The 24,474-nt window shown below is 33.6% G+C and overlaps 1 protein-coding gene across 2 annotated transcripts in view; it reads left to right on the plus strand.

The window, feature by feature from the left end:
- Nucleotides 1-9,469, plus strand: part of LOC114340241 (ubiquilin-1) — a 66,866-nt gene extending 57,397 nt beyond the window's left edge. The window contains exons 4-5 of one of the 2 annotated variants that reach the window (XR_007701185.1): nucleotides 1,260-3,128; nucleotides 3,709-9,469. Coding sequence is in view for 1 of the 2 variants with exons in the window: in XM_050663680.1 (XP_050519637.1) it covers nucleotides 1,260-1,451 (192 nt within the window). In the remaining variant the exon portion in view is untranslated. Of the gene's footprint in view, nucleotides 1-1,259 lie in introns of both variants that reach the window. The other variant, XM_050663680.1, reaches the window with a different exon arrangement.
- Nucleotides 9,470-24,474: the final 15,005 nt, after the last annotated feature.

Raw genomic sequence — 24,474 nt, forward strand, 5'->3', positions numbered from 1 at the left:
GTTTTAGTAAAAGTTATTAACAAATAACGATTTTCACTTATTCTGCAGTTTGCGTAGCAACAAATTAACTTTTTAACTTTCAAAAATCGGAATTTTGAAGGTTTTTTAATGTTCTAAAAAATTAAATTTTGTAATTTTATGTCAACTATTTAGCTTTTGAACGGGGTGCAAAAAATCGAAAAAAATCGCGATTTTTGCACTAAATTGTTAATAATTAAAAAACGGACGCGAACTCTAGGCAGGAAACAGGTAGGTTTTCTTCCTATAGGTCTACAATAACTAAAAAAGTAGTCAGCTACCTGGATCTTTGAGTGTCCCGAACACGGTCTATTTCAAGCTTATTACCCTGGAGTAATGTATTTAAGGGGGAAGTCTACTTACTGTGACAAGGGAAAAAACAGGCCGATTTTCCGGATTTTTTTTTTAACAAAATATGACTCGTACATTAAATTAAATTAAACCGTCAGCTTTATTAATATATTCAAGTACATACATATTTGTAAAAAAATTTTCAAGTCGAAATATTCAAAATTGCCGTCGTGGCACTCCTTCAAGCGCAGGCCCATTTTTTTAGGTGCCCAAACGGTGTACATGAAATCTCACGTCTGGGTGATCTGAAACAAAAAACAAAATATGGTTATCATCTACATAGTATTGACTCTCGTCTGACGGAGGATTTTGTCGATTAAAAATTTTGACGCCGAAAAAAAATTCTTGAAATTTTTTTCTATTTTTTTGCCCAAATTTTATGTTATTATTGTATATAACAATTAAACAAAAAACGATATCAAAAAAATTCTCCGTCAGACGAGAGTCAATACAATGTAGATGATAACCATATTTTGTTTTCTGTTTCAGATCACCCAGACGTGAGATTTCATGTACACCATTTGGGCATCTAAAAAAACGGACCTGCGCTTGAAGGAGTGCCATGACGGCAATTTTGAATATTTCGACTTGAATTTTTTTTACAAATACTTGAATATATAATAAAGGTGGCGGTTTAAATTAATTTAATGTACGAGTCATATTTGGTTAGAAAAAAAAATCCGGAAAATCGGCCTGTGTCACAGTAGACTTCCCCCTTAAATTCTCTTACACATCCTAATTTTTCTTCAAGCAATTCTCTCTCCAACCATTCCTGTTCCTCCCAGTCGCATATACTGTTTTCGACCTGCTAACCTTAAGTCCTCTCTCTTCAATAGCCCTTCTCCAACTGTGTGTATGTATCATAACAGCTTTTTATTTATATTTTGCAGATATTTGCTCGTATGATGCAAAGCATGAACCAAGCGCCGCCGGAAGAGAGATACCAGAATCAATTAGAACAACTCAGAGCAATGGGTTTTATGAATAGAGAAGCCAATTTACAGGCATTGATTGCCACATTTGGAGATGTAAATGCTGCTGTAGAGCGATTACTTGCCCTAGGGCAGCTCTCTATGAGTTAACCTTGTGAAGAATAGATTCCCAAAAATATTTTCCCTCTCATGTTTTATTTAATAGTTTATCCTTGTTTTAAAATATAATTAGATGGTTTAATGAAAAAGTAGCCTTGAGATGCCTTGTTTTATATTCCCTATTTGTTGGGCTGCTATTGGTTATAGGGCTTTGTATTTTTTATTATTTAAACAAAATAAGGTTCACTTTTTATACAATTGGATAAACTGCTTAATATATAAGAAGAATAGCATAATATTCTGAGATTTAACAAAGTCATGTCTTTGTACTCTTTAAAATACTCTAAAGAATTAGAAAATTTTAACTAGGTATGTATATATAACATATTGTTGACCTCTACAAGGTTATTGCTATTATAAAATGACCTTTTATGTAAAATTAACTAGGTATTTAAAAAGGACATATCAAGGCTATCATAATCAACATTCTAGAAAAGCTCTGACTAGAGAAAAATCAGTGATTTTTGACAACCACAAAAACAATTTGTGACATTTTAGTTTGACAGATGTTTCCAAAATATATAAAAATAGTCTTTTAATTAACATTCTTGTTAATGGTTTTGGAAAATGTTTAAACGCAATTTTTGGAAGACATCTAAAGTTGGCCAGGATTTTTTTATATTTATATTTTATATTTATACTACTTTTTGAACAATATAGTTTTTCGTATTTTTATTTTTTTTTAAATGCAGGTTTTTCAAGAGTGTTGATGGTTTTATGTTAATACATAGTTACGACTTAGAAGTTTACATATAGACTTTCAAAAAATACATTTGATCACTTTAATGATTTCAACAAGCACATACACAGTGTGGTCTGTTCTAAGATATCACATTAGGAATGTATAAAATTACTAAAAAATCTCATTTCTCAAATTATGTATTCCACTGCATTGGCCCTACGTGATTTGTATTGGATGTTCTTAAAAAGAGTAGCCTGAATTTATTAAAACTGCAATTGATATGATAACTATCAATAATTTATTGTATTTGGGATAAAAAACATTATTTGAGGTCAAGTTTCTGCCTTGAAAAATTTATTAGTGTTTGACAAGAGTAGTAAGAAATGGATGGTAGTATAATTTGGAATAATAGCTTTATATTTTAACATTATTTATTTATTTAAATTTTTTTAACATTTCTAGTTATTAATAGCATATTTTACAGCTTGTCTACTGATGAAAGATCTAATTACCAGAATATTTTTCTTTTTAATGTGTTATGTAAGATATCTTAGATGATGACGCTATAATTGATCAAAATGTATCCTAGATTGACTAAATATAAAATACATAAACTGTTTTCAACTCAAATTAAAAAGATCCTCTTTAAGTTTTTTGATGATTTTTGGCAGTATAGAATTGACTATTCCTTCTGAGCTCAGAAGAGGTTGTTGGCAAATTTAGATTTCAATACTCTGCTGCACGCTTTAACTACATGCAGTCAAATTAAAAAGCAATGGAATTACTTCGCCAAACATTCTCTAATCGTATGAATGTATTAAATATTGTTAACGTATTAGAGCTACCAAGCGCCTCCAGTACTACCATGCTCCTTCAGTACTACTAAGCACCTGACTATGCTGACTATCAGAGTCATAGTTCAACTAATGGACTCGCTATTTCATCTGCTGCTGACCACTGGCTCTCAACCATTTGCAGTTTTCAAGGTAAGGTTAATCTTCTTGTTAACATTCCAGAACTATAGTCCGTCTCACCTTGACTTTACTGTATAAGGAACATAGGCAATGCAGTCCTTATGAGAGTTTTTAGCGCGGTGATGCCGATTTTATCAAAAATAATTTTTAATCGAACATTAGAGAGATTAAATTAAAACTGTTTTAGAAGGCAATCTACAATTTTAAGATTCATATGTGTTTAAGTTTATTTTTGATATACTATAGTTATTACGCATATGAAACCTAAAATTGTAGATTGCCTTTCTAAAACAGTTTTAATTTAATCTCTCTAATGTTCGATTACAAATTCTTTTTGATAAAATCGGCATCACCGCGCTAAAAACTCTCATAAGGACTGCATTGCCTATGTTCCTTATACTGTAAAGTCAAGGTGAGACGTACTATAGTGACCATTATAGCTTAAAGAAATATTACTAGATTTTCTAGAAGCATACATAGTAGTATACATATCATTGTGTGTAGCCCCAATAATAAACGTGAACTTCTTTCATAATTTGAAGTTGTAGCTCAATTTTAAATAGACTCATTCCATTTTCTTGTTTTTTTATAGTCATTGTTTCCTTGGCTGTCAAATGAGTCCTCAAGAGAGAAATCAGGCCAGTGGGTTTTATGGATAGGAAAGTCAAATTTATAGGCAATCATTATTAACTTTTGGAGATTATGATTGCTGCCGTATAGAGTTTAACCATATTAAGGCGGATCTATGTCAATAAACTTTCAGAATAGATTCACAAAAATATTATTTTGTATTTAATAGTTTAATTCTTGTTTTAAAATATAATTAGATAATTTAAAGAAACGTAGCTTTAAAATGTCTTTTCTATTTTGATTAGGCTGTTAGTACCCTACAAAATTAATGTTAGTTTTTCTGGATAAAATACTTCAAGAGGTTTCATAAAAAGTCATCTTGTCCCCTAAAATACTTGACTCCTCAAATTTGAAACAGCAATATAAGTTGTACATATTGATGACAAGGTTATAAATATAAATGTCTATTGTCTGTGTTAGAAATTATCTATTTAGATATGCAATAGTTTTTGCTGATTTACATTTTATTGACAATAGAAAAAATTTAAATATTTAAAAAGGACATTTCAAGGCTATCATATATCAACATTCTGGAAAAAGCTGTGACTGGTGTAAATTACATGTAACAATTTACTATTGAGGACGATATTGATATATAACTATTTTCTATAGACCATTCAGTGGCCATTATATTTTTATGAAAAAATTCTAGTCACATAATGTTTTGCTATTAACGATTAACCGAAATAATCATTTAAGGCAACGAAACTTTGGTATTTTGGAGTCAAAAATATGAACTAGAAGGTTTGGTGGGATTTAGTACCAAATAAAATATTACTTGCAATTTTTCTACCTAATTTATATTTTTAATACGAAGATTTTCAAAGAAATGGTAAATCGGTAAATTATTTTTATAATAAATACTATAACTGCATATACGTGTTGCTATAATAAAAGAATTATTGGAAAGATCTGTATGAAATTGAAAAGTGGGAGGTCATCATCAGTGTTCGATACTTTGTTTCGTTTAGTTAATATTTCAATTTTCTCCTTCTTAAGAATTCTAGAAGCCGCTTATATATTCTGATAATATTAGTTGTTCAGTTGAATTGAAATGCTTTCTATAATATAAGGAAAGTTAAAATAATCACTACCTTGATAGAAACTTCAATACTTTAGGTAAAATCAGCATATTTATTCGAATAAATTATAAAAGGTTGCATTGATAACTCGATTAAAAGAAGTAATGTCAGTTGAGTAATGGAAACTTTAATATAACTTTAAAATATGTTATGAAACTGTTAATTCGTTTTAGATATTCATCTTTAAGTAAAAATTATACATGGTCAGAATAATTTTTAAATCAGTAAATAATTAAGAATTTTTAACAGTAATTTACATATTAAATTTGGTGTAACAAGAATATTTAACTGTCGTGTGGAGAAATATAGTTTTTTAAAACGAATTTTTCATATTTTCAATTATAATTCTAGATCTTCTTCTTCTTGTGCCACTCCTATCGGAGATTGGAAATCATCAAGGCTACCCTGACCTTGTTTACAGCTGACCTAAAAAATTCATTAGTGGTGCAGCCAAACCACTCTCTCAAATTCCGCAACCATGACATTCTTCTACTGCCTGGATTCCGTTTTCCTTCTATTTTTCCTTGCATTATATTTTGAAGTAATGCGTATTTATGACCTGTCAGCAGGTGATCCAAATATTCGAGTTTTCTTAGTTTTATCGTTAACAAAATCTCTGGGTCTTTTCCTATCCTTCGTATTACTTCAAGGTTTGTGATTCTTTCAACCCAAATTATCTTCAGCATTCGACGGTAGGATCACATCTCGAAACTCTCAATTCTAGATACATGTTCCTTATTCTGCTCAACGTTGACATTTATTCTTACTATAGCTTTTTTGTAAATGCAGATTATTTTCAAGAGTGTTGATTGTTTATGTTATTGGTTCATAGTTAAGGTTACATATAGCAGATATATACGCAGTTACTGAAACATTCCTTTTATGCTTGTTTAGAGTCTTTTAAAAGTGCAATTGATATGATAAATAACTTATTTAATGTATTTTAATAAAACACTAGGTTACTATCAGTATTGGCGTAAAATTCCGGCCATGGACTCTATGTACATGGCAAAAATAAGATTTAGATTTTGATAGAATGTTTGTACAGTATTTGAAAATTATTCTATTATGTACAGGTTTTCAAAAAAAGGTAGTGGGTATATAAAAGGGATTACAACATTATAGAGTTGTAGATTTTACAATAATTCGTCAAATTAGTTCACATAAACAAAAACTTAACTTTATCCGCCCATTTATTACATTCCATTTATCTGCCCTTTTACTATTTATATAGATGTGTTTCTTCATAATTTTCTGGCTCTATTGTATATTTTCACTTCAGGTGATTCTTACTGTTTTCATCCTTAGCTTCGATATTTTTCCATGCTTTTGTTGGACTTTTGTTTTTCCCACACCATTTTTGCTTCCTTATGTCTATCTGCATTTTAAGTCCCAACCACTGTATTCTTCTTAATTCAGTTTTTACTATACTTGTCACCTTCAGGAACTTTCTTATTACCGCCCTTTCAATTTTGTCTGTATGTTTTATACCCTTCAATTTCTGAGAATTTTTATTTCATAGGCTTCGCTTTGCCGAGTCAGGTCAATACTTATGAAACTATTATCAATATATAAAATTATTAATAAATTATTAAATAGCTATGATAGTAGTCATACTGTAAAGTTGATGTACCTATAAGTAATTTCTTTTGACAAACTTATATAAATACTTTCAGCAACCACGATACTTTTTTTACAATTATATGATACCTATTTTTGATTCCTTCGTACAAAGAAAATTTAAACTATTCTTGATTACTGATAGAACCTTTGTTTATTCATTTTTTGCGTTGTTTGAATATATGGTGAATCGGTAATGTGTTGTATAGTGCATGTATAACAGCGAACAACAGTTAAAATCCCATCACATGTTTGTTTATCTTTTACTGTAAATAAAAATATATTTGATATTGTTTTTATCAATAAATTATTAAGAAAAGTTCATATAAAAATTAATAGCTTAACTTAAAATTAACTAAAAAAAAATAAGTCAAATCCTTTATAAAAGGTATATTTATTAAAATTCCTTAAAAAGGGCTACATCACAAACGCAGAACTAGTTTTCGATCCGATTACAGATCATCATCAGTGCTGACAAGATGCTGACATGCTAACCACTAAAATGAAAATATTTGGGTAAAAACCTTTTAAACTTAATCAGTCATGGAAACATTGACTCTAATTAATAAAATAAACATGGGTGTATTAGATATCACATGAATTAGGCCCTGGGTACCATCTGACCATCTATTGAGTTGTTTACATGTTGAATGATCGTTGGCAACTAATTATTGTAACGGAAATCCGTACCCAGGGTCTAATTTATGTGATATCTAATACATCCATGTTTATTTTGTAATTATATTCAATGTTTCCATGACTAACTAAGTTTAAAGGGTTTTTACCCAAATATTTTCATTTTGGTGGTTAGCACGTCAGCATCTTGTCAGCACTGATTATGATCTGTAATCAGGTCGAAAACTAGTTCTGCTTTTGTGATGTAGCCTTTTTTAGGGAATTTTAATAAATATACCTTTTATAAAGGATTTTACTTACTTTTTGTAATATATGGTATACAGCCAGTTACAGGAAAACCTTTTTCCTTGTGGATTTTTAAAATTAACTGTTTTTGCTGTCTGCTGCACACCTGATTCGCAAATTTAGAGAAAAAACCCATATTACTCCCCGTATTAATAGTAAAAGTGAATTACTCAGAAATGGGAAACAGTTACTATAGAATACGGGGAAATTTTAGACTGGATTTTTTTTTGACTGAATGCTTTTGAATGTTTTTATTTATTGTTATATCTTATATAACAATACATATATTTGTTTCATTTATGTGTAGATAAATGTATTTTCTTCTATGTTCTTGCATTTTATATTTGATTCATTAAAATTAAAATCATACAAAAAATTATATTATAAAGTTGAATATATCACCCAATCAGTAAGTCAACAACTGTTCCTATTGTAAATTGTAAAAAAATAAAAAAGTGTTGCAGATTTATGTTAAATTTGATTTTTGTCGAAAGCTCAATATTTCTTTTCTTTCCAATTCCACTTTAAATCATATTTTTCATTTTATATGCAAATGTGCACATTTATATTATTGTCTATATTTTTGGGGTTTTTTAATTACTCGACTTTTTACTGTCGATTTTTATTTAATTTTAGCATCACAATAAAAGTAGATCTCTAAGCTACTAGTTACAACCAATTGCTCATAATGGGGTATTTTTTCGTTCTCTTCTTTTTCGACTTGGGAACAAGTCTGTATTTTGTTCTAGTCTAGATGTCAGCAAAGCTAAAGTAAATCTTAGTGTTCGTTCTATTTTCATTCAATGTTTTTATCTAAGCTACTGGCTCTAGTTAATCTTGCTGCATCAAATAAAGTCTCATTTTAATATTTAATTATTTATATATTTAATATTTATATATTTATTTATTTATTATTTATATATTTATAATATATTTTAATACTTAAATTAAAGAAATGATCTGTATATATTGCAAACGTTATATCAAAAAGTGTAGATGAGTTATACAAACTAACTATTTGAATAAAAACTGAGACATTTTTTTATATTTCAAATCCAGCGCTGTATTTTTATCACTTCATTTACATAAAAGATGCTTCAAGTAGTGAATGCAAGGGCATATCTTACAGATTATGTATTATTTGCTATGTATGTATTTATGTATGTAGAAACATAAGCAGTTTTTGGGAGTGACCCTAAGCTTATTGAAATTTTGTTTATTTGAAAGTGATATCTGTTTATATGAATCTGTAACGATGGGTTTTTATATTTACTTTGCAATATAATATTTTAAATGATTATAGGTTTTACTCGTATTTTGATGTATTTTCAGAAATCTAAAAGTGAAGTGGTTTAGTTTTAATGATTTGAAAAAGGTGGTGCAAACAATTGGAGCTATGACGATATTTGTCTTTATTTAATAGTAACAAGTATAATCAGGGTGATCCAACGATGTTCTGTACAGAACAAATTATTCAGTATCTATTAGTTTTTGAGTTTTTTTTGTTTGTTGTTAAATTAAATTTTTATAAATAAAATCTTCATGGATACGTGTTCCAACATTTTTGTCCTTGTAGGCTCTTAAAAAAGAGGATCCAATAATTGTGTTGTACATATCATACCAGTAAATTAGCTATATTAATATTTCTGCTAGTTCGTATTTTTTTAATAAATTTTGAAAACTCCTGGCCCGATCCTGTGTATTTTAGTCTATGTAATCTTTAAGGCCTAAATTTAAATGTTCCGTTAAATAATGTAGAGTTTGCGTCAATGGATCACTCTGTACATAACTAATAAAGCCAATGCTTGAAACACTATAGTAAAAAACTTACTAATGTGAATACCTCAGAAATAGAAAACTGTTAATAGGTTACTTTCAAATGTTTGCATCGCCTGAACTAGTATTAGTGTTACGTATTTGAGAAAAGATGAGATGTGAAAAAGTATATTTAAAAATAGTTTTGTACCATTTTAACAGGAGATTCTTACTCTTTTGTAAACTAATACTAGTTTTTACAATATGTTCATCAATATTTCATATTTCACCTATAGAATGGTGCATTTCGTTGACTTATTTTGAAATAAAAATGACTGAATGTTAGGTGTTTTTTTATTTATTTAGGATACTGCAGAATATTATGCGTTAGTGAAACTGCACTATATCATTGCAAAAGAAGAGATTCATATAAAAAAATGGCTAGAATTCATAAAAAAATGAGTTTTGATAAACAAAATGAATTTTTTTTATCGAGAATTTACTATATAATTTTGTAATATTTGTAATAATATTTGTCAAAAGTACAGCAGACAATCAAAGGCAGTCTTTGAAAAAATGATGAAAATGTTTGAAGAAAATCGTTTTTTTTTTTGGTTTTTACGGTTTATTTACGGAAAGGAGAAAAACAAACTATAGTTCATGAAAAAATGATAATTAACATTTTTAAATCGAGAATTTACTATTTTAAAAGAAAATCTACGTTTTTTAGTGTTTTTACGATTTATTAAGGGAAAGGTAGAACAATAAAACCTACAGTTCATAAAAAATAGTATTTTTTATCGAAAATTTACTATTTTTATTGTTTTTAAGATTTGGCAGAATACATCAGAAAATCGAAAGGCCATAGTCCACGAAAAAATGAAAGTAAAAAATGTATCGATAAAAATCTACCTTTTTTTGAGTGTTTATCGAGGGAAAATGAGAAAAATAAAGGCTACATAAGCTAATAATATAGAATAATAAAGGCTTGTTCATAAATAAAAATCTACTAGAAATACAGGAGAAAATCGAAGGTCCATGAAAAAATGAAGGTAAAAAATTTATTAAGGAAAATTACGTGATACCTAAGGGTAAGAACATAACAAGTGGGTCTCGGTAGAGGTGGATGTGGAGGTCGCGGTCGATGTCCACATCCATGTAAAACAAACACATTGTACTGAATGAAAGAGAACAGAGCAGGTAAGTCGCGGTGGAGGTTTAGCGCGATGCCATCCAAGAGGTTTACATCGATGCTTTTGAAAATAAAATTAGTTTGTTTTACATGGATGTCTACTGCGCGGCCTACAAGGATGCTTTTTGAAGTTATACTTCTTTAGGCGCGATTGAGATTGAGGGTGAATTTATATTGATCTGCGCGCATGCGCACACCGACAGTATGGTATTAGTCGTTATACGGGCTCTGATTGGGTGTTGAAATGATCTGTCAATAATAAATAATTGTTCAATATGAAGGTAAACAAATGTACAATATATTAGTTTTATTGTTGTGAGGACAGAAACAAAAAAGTTTATAACTGTAGTGACATTTAAATAGTTTTTAAAAGCAACAGGTACGTAATAATTGTAAATGTATCATAGGTACCTACCTATTTGAACCTACCAAAATACATAGTATGTAATACTTTTATTTACATAATTTGATTACCATCAAAATTTTCTTACAATGTTCACCTAATATATTGTTTTCTTACTCTATGTTTTGTTGAATTTTTTCAATTCTAAATCATTTCAATTCAGAATCAAAATAATTTAATTTAATTCAAAAATGTCAAAAGCTTAATCCGTTTAGTTAGTCGATCTTCGCACATAATGACACATTGCCTCCGTGGCGAAGCGTTTAAGGCGAATGAACCCAATATACTAACCGCGCTGATAGCTGGTTCGAATCCCAATAAAAACTTTTATTTTTTTATTTTTTGTTTATACATTTTATGATTGTAAGTATATTTATTATATAATTTTATTTTCAGAAAATACGTATTTAGTTAAAAAATTTTCCGACAATTAATGTTCAGAAATCATTTGTGGCATTTTTAATGTGTTTGTGTGTGTTTTATTCTTTTATTATTTTAATTTTTGGCACTTTTAATAAAAATGTTTGAGAAGTAGTAAGTATAAATTAGTTTAATATTTAAATAAAATATAAATAAAAAGTATATTAATTTCGTTTAAATCATATAATAGAAGTATAACTTCTTACGTGCGTACAAAGTACACACACATTCTTTTTTTATGATTGGTCCGTTCGAAGCCAAGTTGTCATTAACTGCGCTATCTGAGTTGATACTTTTTATAATATAATCGCTTTTTTGTATTCAGTTTATTTTTGAATTTCTAAAGTAATTAAATTCAGTAAATTTTTGAAATATGAAGGAGGATTGATTATTTACAGCTGACATCATCACTTGACTGACACAAGATCGCAAAAGCACATTCAAATTTCATTAAACTACTTCACTTGATAGTGGTTCTAGCTCGACTGACAGCGTAGGTGACCTCCTTGCTATGTGCTGTCGACATCGACCGCGACTTAACTAGTAGCATCCACCGCGACCTACACCTCCACCTCGACTTACTTGTTATGTTCTTACCCTAAGGCTTTTCAGAAGATGCGTATGGTGGTTGGGCATCATTTATTCTAATTTGAATGTTTTACATGTTTCTATTTGTAAAATTAACGCGAATTGATTTAGATTCATTTAATTTGAGTTTCCATTTTTCAATCCAATTATGGATTTTAATTATTGACAACTGCAATTTTTCTTCTGCTTCGCTGGCATAACGTACTGCTAGGATATCAGTACCATCTGCAAATGTGGCTATAGTATCATTTTCTAGTTTATGACAAATATCATAGTTTATTAGTAATGACTCAAGAATGCTCAAGACTCAATTATAAGAGAAGGTGCAGGTAGGTAGGAACTCATTTCAATAATTATGTAATGAGGTATTATTGTACAATGTTTAAGGACTTTATGATTTCCATAGGAAATGAAAAATGACTTCTTGTTCTTCAGATGCAAATCCACTAATGGATGTTAGCGATCACATTTTCCATTAACTCTCTGTTTCTTGCAATATGTATCAGAGATTGTAAGTCGTTAATCCTTGTCCATTGTCTTATTATATGTTTCGGAGCTAGGACATTTTCTTGCGTCCCATTCCGCTCTTGCCTTCAGTTTTACCCTCGATTATAAGTTTAAAGAACTGGTATTTTTCATTTCGCATGATGTGACTTTTTTTTGGGAGGTGGGAATCTTCGCAAGACCGTCTGGGAAGGTGTGTCGGATTAAGTCCGTCCTACTTCATCTTGACGGGCCGCCTACCGACTAAACCCAGCCCCTCTTTCTCCAGCCGACCAGTCTGGAACCGCTCTTAGCGAGCATGTCTGACCTAACTCCCCTCTGGCACTCTTCGCGTACATTCCATGGATTGGGTGGCCTTATGCCAGACCGGCCGGTTAAGCGACAGTCCACGCCCAACCCATGTGCGGGCTGGGCGACCAGTGTGCCCCCCATCTACGATGGAACTAGCAAAACAGAACCAGTTGGCAATTACGAGTAACACCAATCATTCATCGATTCACACCGCACTCATACTCATTTATTGAAAATGGATGTAAATCCCCCCCCCCCCCACTAGCTGCCCCAGGACAGAACAAACAAAGAAATAGCAAATAAACAGAAAATAGACAGATCGAAAAAAATATCCAAGGCAGTCGGCATGGACCAGATGTAGAGAGTCTTCCCCATACTGGCTATCTGTTACAACGTGCACCAAATAAATAAATGAATAAAATTTGTTAAAAAAGAAGCGATAAAACAATTGAAGAAATAATATTGATTAAATTAATAATTAAAATAAATAACTAAATAAAGCACAATAAAATTAATAAAAAAATAAGTAAAACCAGATAAAAAAAAATAGACAGACAGCGAAGTTTGGATGTAAAGTGTCCTCCCTCCGCCGGCTGCCTTCTACGACACAAAACACTGTTATAACATAAATAAACGCTCATCCCGCCTGCAGTCGCCTCTCTTTTTCTTCTTTATGCTTTATGGTCTTTGTGACAAAAGCAATTATCAGGTCAAAGTCTCGCTTGCTGTCTATAGATTTATTGATTAGCTCGCCTAGAGGGGATTCCAGGCCCAGCCGCAGCTCGGCCGCCCCGCGTGATATGTGGGGCATACGAACACGACATGCTGCGCGTCATCCACCACCCCACACTCAGGACATAGATCGTTCTCGGTTTTCCCTATACGATTGGTATATTTCCTGAACGATCCATGCCCCGTCAAAAGCTGTGTGAAGTAATAGTTGACGCGCCGATACCAACACCCGTACCACCTCACTACGTCCGGGATTAGGGATCTCGTCCAGTCCGCCTTTCCGACTTCGGCTGTCCATTCCCTCTGCCACATATCTAGACTTTTAGCTCTTTCCTGTGGCCCTGAACCTATCGCCCCGTTGCCCTTCCGGTACATTCGGACTCTCTCCCTGGCCAGGATGTGCACCGGCATAGATAAATAATATAGTATATACGGTGCACCGGTACAGAACCAGCCACCACCTGTAAGGCAATGGTTGATACAGTTCTGCACACACTGGTGAGAGGTTTTCTTTGGGCCCTAAGAAGCATGTTTTTATTGTATTTTTTCATCCGAAGGACCTCGTGCCACACTGGGGCCCCGTGTAGCACTACTCTTCTCTTTTGGGATGCGGGCCCCCAGATTTTGGGTATTAATTTGTTCAGTGTTGAGGTCCTCTTTTCCGCCTTCCGATATGCATCTTGCACATGTTGTCCGAAAGAGAGTCTGTCATCTAACGTTATTCCCAGGTACCTAACTGTCCTTTAGGGTCTTATTTCGGAGCCTTGATATTTAAAAATTATCTCGTTTCTCTTTCTTGGTCCCCTCAAGATTATTGCTTGTCTTTTCTACTGCTAGTATTAGGTCGTTTTTTTCTATCCACGCCGTAGTCGTTCGTATCGCTTCATTTACTTTTTCTGTTATTCCCCAATTCGTATCGTCTTCGACCAGTAGGGCTAGCTAGATCGTCCACGTATGCTATCGCTCTCACTCCTCTCTTCCTGTGTATTTCTAGCACCCCGTTATATAGTATGTTCCAAAGTAAGTGTCCCAGGACTGACCCCTGGGATACTCCCGCGGTCATTTCTTTCTTTTTCTACTTTGATATGCATACGGATCTTTCAGATAGATAGTCCTTTATTATGTTGGACACATACTCCAGCCCCAAATTCGACGATTCGGTCTACTGAGGCCCCAGTTAGCCGAGTTAAAAGCATTTTTTATGTCCAACAGAACAAGGACCACCCATCTTTCTTGCTGCCTTAGTCGCGTCCCCCGACTGTCGATCTGCCTTTTCGGAATCCATATTGTTGATTTGATAACACTCTCTCGTCTTCTAACATGTCTTCTAGTCTATTCTTGATAATAAGTCTTTCATAGAACTTACCAAGGCAGTCCAGTAGGCATATTGGCCGATAAGAGGCTGCTGAATCGGGGGGTTTCTCAGCCTTTAGAAGTAGAACCAAGTTCGCTTCCTTTAAGTCCCTGGAAAACTCTTGCTTCTGCAGTAGATCGTTACATATTATTCTTCTGATCAAACCTGGTTTCTCTGTAATCTTTATTGCCTCTGGTGGCAGCCCGTCAGGGCCGGGAGCTTTCCCTGTCTTCATATCCTGGCCAACGGTTTTTATTTCTTCTTCCGTGAACTCCTCGACCATCGTTGGGAATATCTTGATAAAGTTTTGTATTTCCTTAGTGCGGAAGAGGAGTTCAGCTGATTCCATCCGCTGGTCTTCGTCGAGTCTATATGGGGCGATTATCTTCAACGTCTTCATTGTGATCTTGTACGCATCGCCCCATATATCCTCGTCCATTGCTTTTATGAGGGTCTGCCACTTTTCCTTTTTCTCTTGTTTTATTTTTATATTTAGCGTTCTCTTGATTTCTTTGTATATTTCTTTGAGCTCGAGATTACCCTGGCTTCTCGTGTAATTCCTTCGAGCTCGGAGGCATCTTTCTCGTAGACCTTCTATCTCATCCGTCCACCAATAGAGGGATTTTTTATTGTTCTTCCTCTTCACGGTGGCCAACTTTGTTGCTTTTTCTAGAGCTCTTCTCAGTTGGCCAAGGTCAGAAATCTCTTCTTCGTTTATCTTTCTGACCTCCGATAGGTACCTATTTTTGTTGAAGTAAGTTTCCGTGTGACCTATCGGCCGTCTTACCCCCCTTTTGTCTCTATTTCGAACTTTATGTAACGGTGGTAGGGGAACAACTGACCGTCAAGGACATCCCAACCATGGTACTTTTCTGGATAGCCCTTCGCTCGCGAATGTGATATCAATATGTGATTGGCTGGCCCCCTTACGAAGGTTGGCTTGTCGTTATTTAATACTTGGAGGCCAGCCTGGGCTATCCATTCGTTTCAGAGTTCCCCCTTTTTGTCATTGATAGGGGAACCCCATAATCTAGATTTCGCGTTGATGTCCCCGGCGATCAGTATTTCTTTTTCGTTTATGGCGGTGCTCATTATTTCATCAACGATGGTCTCGTATCTCATCATAGGGATGTTCGGAGATATATAGCATGCCAGGAGGCTGAAATCCCTCAGCTTAATGAGAATATGATTTCCTCCCCTGACAGTGCTCTGCATTCCCACATACCTATTTCTAATGAACACCGCCACGTTTTTTTCATTATCTTAAACCCAACCACCGCCTGACGTGATATCTTTTTGTTTGAAAAGATTTTGTTTGCTCAGGGACGATGAGCAGGCCTGTATCTAGCTTGCAGTCTTTTGCGTGGACAAGGTTCGTGCGCTCGGCGCGCTCTGCCCACGTTCACCTGCAATATCCGTATACCAGGTTGATCCTTGAGGTTCACTTTGGTTCAGTTCCCTGAGGTCGTATCTGCAACGGATTCGCGTCTTTTCGATAGATTAAAATTAATACAAACTAAAATAAATAAATAAGTAGGTATAAATAAAATCATTCAATAAGTAAAATATATAAATAAATAAATAAAATAAATGAAATAGAATAAATATAATAAATAAATAAAATAATTAGGTGCTTTATTCGTAATATAATATATCTCCCGTAAAACCCCGTGAGAGGTGGCTTCCTGTTTCACTGGTGGGCTGTATACGGGCCCACTTCCGTTCTCCAGGAAACCATCTCTCACCTTTCACTTTTCTTTTTACGCACCCCTCTGGAGTTCCGCCTTTCCCCTTCCCTGCCGTACACCCACGCCCTGTAGGCTTGGCATTGCATACGGTCCATTCTGTGTCTATCCTCTTTAAAAGTTAGACAGTATGAGGCGCTGCTACACTGCGCCGCTGTGTATCCCGTTTTGAAGCAGTTGTCGTAGCCCGCTACCCTGCTTTCCCCCTTGCACTCGTAGGTGTTGTGTGCATAGCGAAGACACTTGTAACACCTTGTAGGGGTATACCTTTCCATTATGGGACACGCCACCCAGCCTATCGCTATCGTATCATATTTTCGTAATTCTTCCGCTTTTGTAGGGCACACGGCTATGGTTGCAACCTGCTCCCCGTGTCTGTTCGTCCTAAGCATTTTTATGTATACCTCATCTTTGGATATTCCTGTATAAGCCTTTATGGCGTTGTGTATTATTTTCTCCGTGACTCCGGGATCCAGTTATGGTAAAGTGAGTTTCCTTCCTTCTTATTGCCATATTATTCATCCTGGACATCCTCGTGTCCATTTCCTTCCTTAACTTTTCGGCGGCTCCCTTCCCCTTTAGTTTAACCAGGATGTCCCCCCTTCTGTTTTCTTCATCCTGTCTACTTTGACTCCTATTTTTCCGATGTCTATCTTCTGATTCATTTCTTTCAGGACATCGGTGTGTGTCTTCCCTCCCGTTTTGATTAGGAGGGCTTCCTCTTGTTCGTGTCTAGACCCTTTGTCCATTTCCTTCCCTCTTATCACGATTTCCTACGTTATGTTCTCTCCCCGACCCGCGAATTCTAGGGCCTTCCGCACCTCTTTTTTACTTGTCTCGTTATTAACTATACTACGCGGATTGTTTCCGGCAGCTCCTCCCCCTCTTTGATTTGCTTCAAGGCCCTCTCGGCTATTTCATACATCCCTTACTTCTTAATTTTTACTACATACGTATACCATTGCCTTCTTTGACTGTCCATGGAGCTTTTCTTCACATTTTCCATATATTCTACATTTCCCTCATTGCAACCCTCAATAATTTCTTAGACTTCTTCCCTAATTGTGAATTTAACACTTTCTACCCCTCCCTCTTTTATATTGTTCCTCGTTACTATCAAGCATTCCTTCTTCTCTATTGTCTCTTGTAGACCCGCCTGTTCCCATTTCGTTTTTTCGTAAACTTTTTCTTCCCATTTCTTTTTATATATTTGACTAAAGTCATTGATATCCCACCCCTTTGTTTAAAGACTCTTATTATTTTTTCGGTTTCTTTTTTCTGCCTTTCCTGTTCTATTTTAAGCTTACATTGTTCGCATTTAATGTCTTCCTCCTTCCCTTCTGTCGTTTGGTTTTGGTTTTGGCTAGTTTTGTTTTGTATGGCGGTTATTTCACCTATTAGCTTTCTCGCTTTGGCCTTTTGTTCTCCCTCTAGGGATCCTTTGGCATTTCAGATGTCTAGTACCTCCTTTAGTTTCCTATGAATCCTCTCATTTTCCGTTTCCTCGGAATATCTTACGCTTTCTTCTCGCTTCTCTTTCTTAAATTTTTCGTTTATTTCGAGACCATCCCCTTTCCATTTTTTATTTTGTTTCATTTTTTCTTCTCTGTCCTCCTCATCAAACAGAAGAGCTGACAAAATGCTCTCTTCTATGTCTTGCCACTGTGTATTTCATTGCCTTTCTTGTTCCCCTTCAGCTTCTATCTCCTCCACTTCTACTGTTTCCACCGAGGGATCTTCTTCCCCTGTATCTCCTTCTGCTTTCTCTTCTTCTGCTCTGTTAATTTCTTTTAACACATCATCCCCTACCAGTGTCGAGTGTTTTTGAGTACCCGACCTGTTCATCTTTGGCTGCCTACTGTGCCAATCCAACATTTCTTCTTTGAATCTTCTTTGTTCTTCCTCTTCTAGTCTGCTGTATTGCAGCCATTCTTCCCCATTCTCATTTTTCTTAGTTTTTTCATCGTCCTTATTCCCTTGCCTGTAGTCGTCTTCATATTTTCCTATTCCTTTTTTTTGTTTTTGTAGAGTCCATGTAAGTCCCACGAGTCGGGACGTGCTCCGTGTCCGGCGCGGCAGTGCGCCCTTACTGCGCTAAAGCTATATTACTTCGGGAGGTCACCAGGTATCCCGAAGGGATCGTTTATGATGCTCTAACCCTCGCATCTCTCATATCTTTGGCACGATGCCTTCCACCGTGATAGTGGGGATTATTTTATTGAGGTTTACCCCTCTAGGCTTTTTATCACGGTTGCCTCCGGATGCAGTAGCAGTCTGTGTTCACAGGCTGCTTGGTGCTTCCGCGTAACTGCTGCCTCCCCTGTTACGCGGGATTTGAAAAGGATGTGTGGTGGAAAAAGGTACTTTGGTGGGATGAGACATTTATGATACAGTAAAACAATACTGTAAATTTCTTTAAGATCGGTTTAATAGATTTTGCAAAACAAATTTTGCAATCCAGCTTTCGCAAAAAAAATTCTTTTTTCAAAATGTTACAGGACTGAAAATAAAGCAGATAGCAAGTTGAATTTTTTTTACTTATAGAAGTTTACTGTACCTTTCATTTGCAATTTTCAAAATTAAAATAATCGATTAATTATCACGGCGTCAGAAAATTTTTGAACTAAAAAATAATTTTTGGTGCTACGCGCAGGACTGCGGTGTTCGATTTACACAAGTTGATATCCACTAAAATTTCTTCCAATCTTTATATAATATATTATTTTCTTACTCTATATTTTGTTGTATTTTAATTCCACAAAAATCAAACTAATTTTATTATTGTTTGTGAAATATTGTTTAAACAATTCCATATGTTTAAAAATAATAAACTTTTATTATTTAAGTTAAAATATATGAACAAAGAAAGTTTTTGCTAATAAAAGTGTTATTTCAAAGGATAGAGTAGGTGTTTTTATTTTGCAATAAACAAATTTATTTATTTATATCGAAATGTAATAAAAATTAAAATGTATCAATCATTATCAAAGGTCATTGGAATGCCCAATCAGAGCAAACTATCCGCTGTCCTGCGCGTAGCACCAATAATTAATGTTAATTTAAAAAAATTCCTGACGTCGTGGTGTTAATCGATTTTAATTTTTCAAAATTGCAAATGAAAGGTACAGTACACTTCTATACGCAAAAAAATTTTCAACTTGCTATCTGCTTTATTTTCAGTCCTGTAACATTTTGAAAAAATGAATTTTTTTTACGAAAGCCGGATTGCAAAATTTATTTTGCAAAATCTATTGAACTGATCTTAATGAAATTTACAGTATTGTTTTACTGTGTCATAAAGTTTTTCAGGATGAAATATGAAGGTCCTCAGTGTAGCATAAATGGTTGAAAAACGTAAAATACGAATACTTGTTTTTGTATGTTTTTTTTTCACAATTATTGCTATTTTGCAAAAAGGGTGACTATTTTTTAAATTTTTAACCAATTCTATATTGTAGGAAATTTAATTACGCAACTTTTATGTTAGTACAACTTTTCTCGGAAATGAATACTTTTAAAATTATAATCAAAAAACCAAGAAAAAAATCGAATTTTTCCTTAATTTCTTGACATTTTGATTATTTAAACAATGTTCCGGACCTTTTTGAGAGGGAGGATAACTCAAATATCATTATTTGATTTATTTTCAAGCAATTTCTGTAAAAAAATTTGAGTCACCTCTCAACGTCCAAATGTACTAATATTTTTACAGATGGGCCCTGGTCTAATTAGAAAAGAATTAAATACTGACAATAATTTATCCAATTTGACAACAAATGATTTACATTGTGCAAAAAAATCTGTATTATGCTCGTCGGAAGTCACAATCGCTTTACCAAAATCAATTTTTGAAGTTCATGAAGTTTTAAGAAAATTAGAACCAAAAACAATTAGAGGGGAGAACTTTTTATTAGTGAATGACTCGATCGAAAATTTAGTGATATTTTCATGTGATAGTAATTTAAAATTTTTATGTGAATCGAAAATTATTTATATGGATGGTACATTTTCGTACACTGTACAAAGTTTTTTAAACAAATGTTTACAGTTCACGGCTATTTTAATGGTCATTATATTCCGTTAGTATTTTGTTTACTGAAAGACAAAAGCGGAAATTCTTATAGACAATGCATTATGAACATTTATCAATATTGCGTGAGTAGAAGTTTAACATTTCCGCCACAAGAAGTAGTCATTGATTTTGAAACTGCTATTCATAATGCTGTAGTAAAAATTTGGCCAAATTGTAAAATTACCGGTTGTCGATTTCATTTAACACAAGCTTGGTTTAGAGTTTAGAAAAATCCAAAGCTTAGGTTTGGTTAATGAATATAAAGATAAAAGTTCAGATATAGGAAAATGGCTGCGTTACTGTTTTGGCCTTTTATTTTTAAATCCCGAAGAAATTGATGATTTTTATTTTTTTGAACTTTATGAAATTAAACCTGAACATCCTAAATTGGAAGAATTTTCTGACTACCTTTTACAAAACTACTTAATATCTGATTCAAAATTTTCGCCAAAAATATGGGCAGATGCTTCCGCGGCTTTAAATAAAACTACAAATGCATGTGAATCTTTCCATTCCCATTTCAATAATTCAATGTATCAAACTCATCCTTCATTATTTATATTTTTAAATTCAATTTTAAATATACAAGCTGAAGTTCATGTTAAGTGTATCAGTATAAATACACCCCATAAATTTATAAATATACATTCAAAAAAGCGCCATGATTTTATTAATACAAAAGTTAATGAATACAACAACCATGTTATCGCAACTAGAATATGTTAAAATATTATCAAATTATTATAATTTTTGATATTAGCTTTTATTTTTATTGGACTATGTATAATTATATATCTATTTAATAAAGTTATTCTATAAATGTGTTTTTTTCCATTGAGATGTAAAATTATTTGATTGTAACAATTAATATCTCATGGGCCGACCTGGGTATATTTTATATCGGGCAGTTTCAATCTTTGCGCCGACTTGGGACATTTTAAAAGACCTACCTGTTTCTTGGGCCGAGATAGGCACTGCCCCATATTTCATGTTGGTGTTAGATCAATATTTGAATTTGTGTGTTTATTCCATTGCTATTTGTGTGTTTATTCCATTGCTTATTTCTGCTTGTATCATCGGGTCTTTTAGTTTATCCAATGCTATCTGTTGTTGAGTTTCAGGCTTGTTCTTGCATGAAAGAGAGATCTTTGTGACCGCCACTCAGGGGCGGCCTGTCAAGGTAAGCAAGGCAGGCGCCGCCTAACTTCTTCAAATGTACAATAATAAACTATTAATATAAATTACTTATTTCAAAACTGTAATTTATAAATTTTGATAAAATACCTAAGTATCTAAAAATCTAAAATAAAACAAAGTTACTTTTTAATTCATCTCCGAAGTTGTAATAAGTATTGTACGCTCCCCGTAGCGTAGCACTACTACGACGGCTCTACCCTAGGGCAGTCACTTTTAAAACTACTTAGGCATTCTGCACACGAAGCGTATCATCATAGACGCGTATAAGTTTCGTCATGCAGCGAAGATTCCTTTACGCCTTAAAAGCCGCAAACGATTCGATTTGCAAGCGGCATGCGATCGTCTTGTTTTAAGGTTTTTCTTGCTTTTACAGTAGTTGCAAAGATATTAAGTGATGAAGAGGACTTACTTTTGTTAAATTATCTTCGTCACCGCAAAAAAAAGAAAAGGAAATTTTGGGTGCATCCTTATATTTACAAAAACTACAACAGAAGGTTATTTATTGCCGCCAAAGAGTTGTCGGAAGATGACTCTAAATTCCACATATTTTTCTGGAGTACTCTTGTTTGGGTATTATTATATAAACACTGATAATTTTCAATCAGTTGGACAAATTTTAATATTTGATCCGCCATTCTCATAAAATTCCGTCAACAAGGTGTTCTAACACTCAAGCGTACTGCAAGCTACTGACATCGTTGTACGCCTGGCGGATTGAAGCTTGTCTGCGTTGACGATTCCGCGCCGGTTACGCTTCGTGTACAGTATTCCATAAAGACACAAGTGAGCAGCACGAAAGCGTATGCCTTTCGTACGTCGCATCTAATACGCGTCTATGACGATACGCTCCGTGTGCAGAATGCCTTAGCCGAACAGAATTCGCATTTGTCGCTTGTCGCATAGATGCTTGTCGCTTGCCTGGCCGTGGTGGCGAGCATTTCCGATAATATTTTCGGGCTATAGGTAAGGTAGGCTAGATTTTTTGCGCCTTTGACATTTATTGTGCCGAGATGCATCTCGGGACTGCCAATTGCATGTTTTAGGATCCTGAGTACCAATTCTGAAAAAAAAACGAAAAGTTCGAATTTTGTCATGAAATTTGGTATGTGGCGTTAGAATAATATTTCTAACAATTTTTCCAAATAAATTTTTGCGATATCTCTAACGCGAAACAAAATATTGAAAATTCGTCCTGTTTGTGAATTCGCAGTAGGCCGCGTTTAAAATTTAAAGGACATCGCACACATCTCATGGAAAATATAATGTCACTCAAATTCAATAAAATTTATACGATTAGATTCGTTTTAAATTAACGATCAATTCTTATCATTGCGCCAACTCTTAATTATGATTAATTACGGCGCAAATTGCAATTAAAGTTTATCGAAATCACATCCTTGGAGTCCATAAAATGTTAGTTACAATCATTATTGCTCTGAGTGCTATTCATAACAGCTTAAATCCCGCTGGGCCTAAGCGGATTAGTGAAACTAATCCGCTGATTTATGGAGTACCGAAAATCTGGGTATTTTAAAATATTTTTTCTCTCTCTAACTTATGTACCTACCCATTTGATTTCAGATTTATTTATATCAATTTCTGCTCTTATTTTTGAAAATAGAGAGTTGGCGCAATGATAAGATTTGATCGTTAATTTAAAACGAATCTGTTGGTATAAATTTTATTGAATTTGAGTGACATTATATTTTCCATAAGATGTGTGCGATGTCCTTTCAGTTGACTATCTTAAAAAATGTAAATCATCAAAATGAATGACTGCAAAATTTCAAATATGTATTTATTTTATTAGCCGAAATATAAGGGTCCATTTTAAATGCGACACACTGTATACAGGGTGTTTGGTAAAGAATGGGCCATAGCTTAACCTTAGATTCCTGAGGTTAAAATATGTCGATTTAAGCTAACTTACCTTAGTACGAAAGTTGATAATAACCGAAATACAAGGTGTCAAAGTTAACCTTTTATTTTATTTATTCTTGAATATTTCCTAACAGCATGGGATAATAACACAAAATTTGGTAAGTGGGGATTTTTGGGACGGGAAATCTAAATTCGTTACCAAAAATGATGTATTATCCAGAGGGCGCCACATACGCCTTTCAGCGGTCATTTAATAGGTTCAATTTTTTTATTACCCACTCTACATGTACATACTCTTTAAATCAAAAATTTTATTCTGTTAATATTTTTACTGAAAAAAGGTAGGTATGCTACATTCATCTCGCTAAACTCAACCGTTTTCGAGATAAACGCATTTTACATCTGCGAGGCAACATAATTTTTTGCATAATATCATTGTAGTTACACCCGAAAAATAACTTAAAATCATAAAAATTTACAAAAATGTATCTCGAATTTCTTCAAATGAAATTTGCGATGCAATGATATAAATATGAGAACTGGCATAATTATTATGGTTTCAAGTTTATTTTTCGGGTCTAACTACAATGATATACAAAAATTATGTTGTATCGCAGACTTAAAATGCGTTTATCTCGAAAACAGTTGAGCTTAGCGAGATGAATGTGGTATACCTTTTTTAAGTAAAAATATTAAGAGAATAAAAATGTTGATTAAAAAAGTACGTGGAGTGGGAGATAAAAAAATTGAACGTCTTAAATGAGCGCTGAAAGACGTGTGTAGTAGAGCCCTCTGGGCAATACATCATTTTTGGTGGCAAATTTAGATTTCTCATCCCAAAAAACCCCCGCTTACCAAATTTCGTGTTGTTATTCCATGTCGTGTATTTCCATGGAAATATTCAAGAATCAATAAAATAAAAGTTTAAGTTCGACACCCTGTATTTCGCTTATTATCACCTTTGGTACTAA

The sequence above is a fragment of the Diabrotica virgifera genome, chromosome 10 (assembly GCF_917563875.1).
Source record: "Diabrotica virgifera virgifera chromosome 10, PGI_DIABVI_V3a".
In the NCBI taxonomy this organism is placed as follows: Eukaryota; Metazoa; Arthropoda; class Insecta; order Coleoptera; family Chrysomelidae; genus Diabrotica; species Diabrotica virgifera.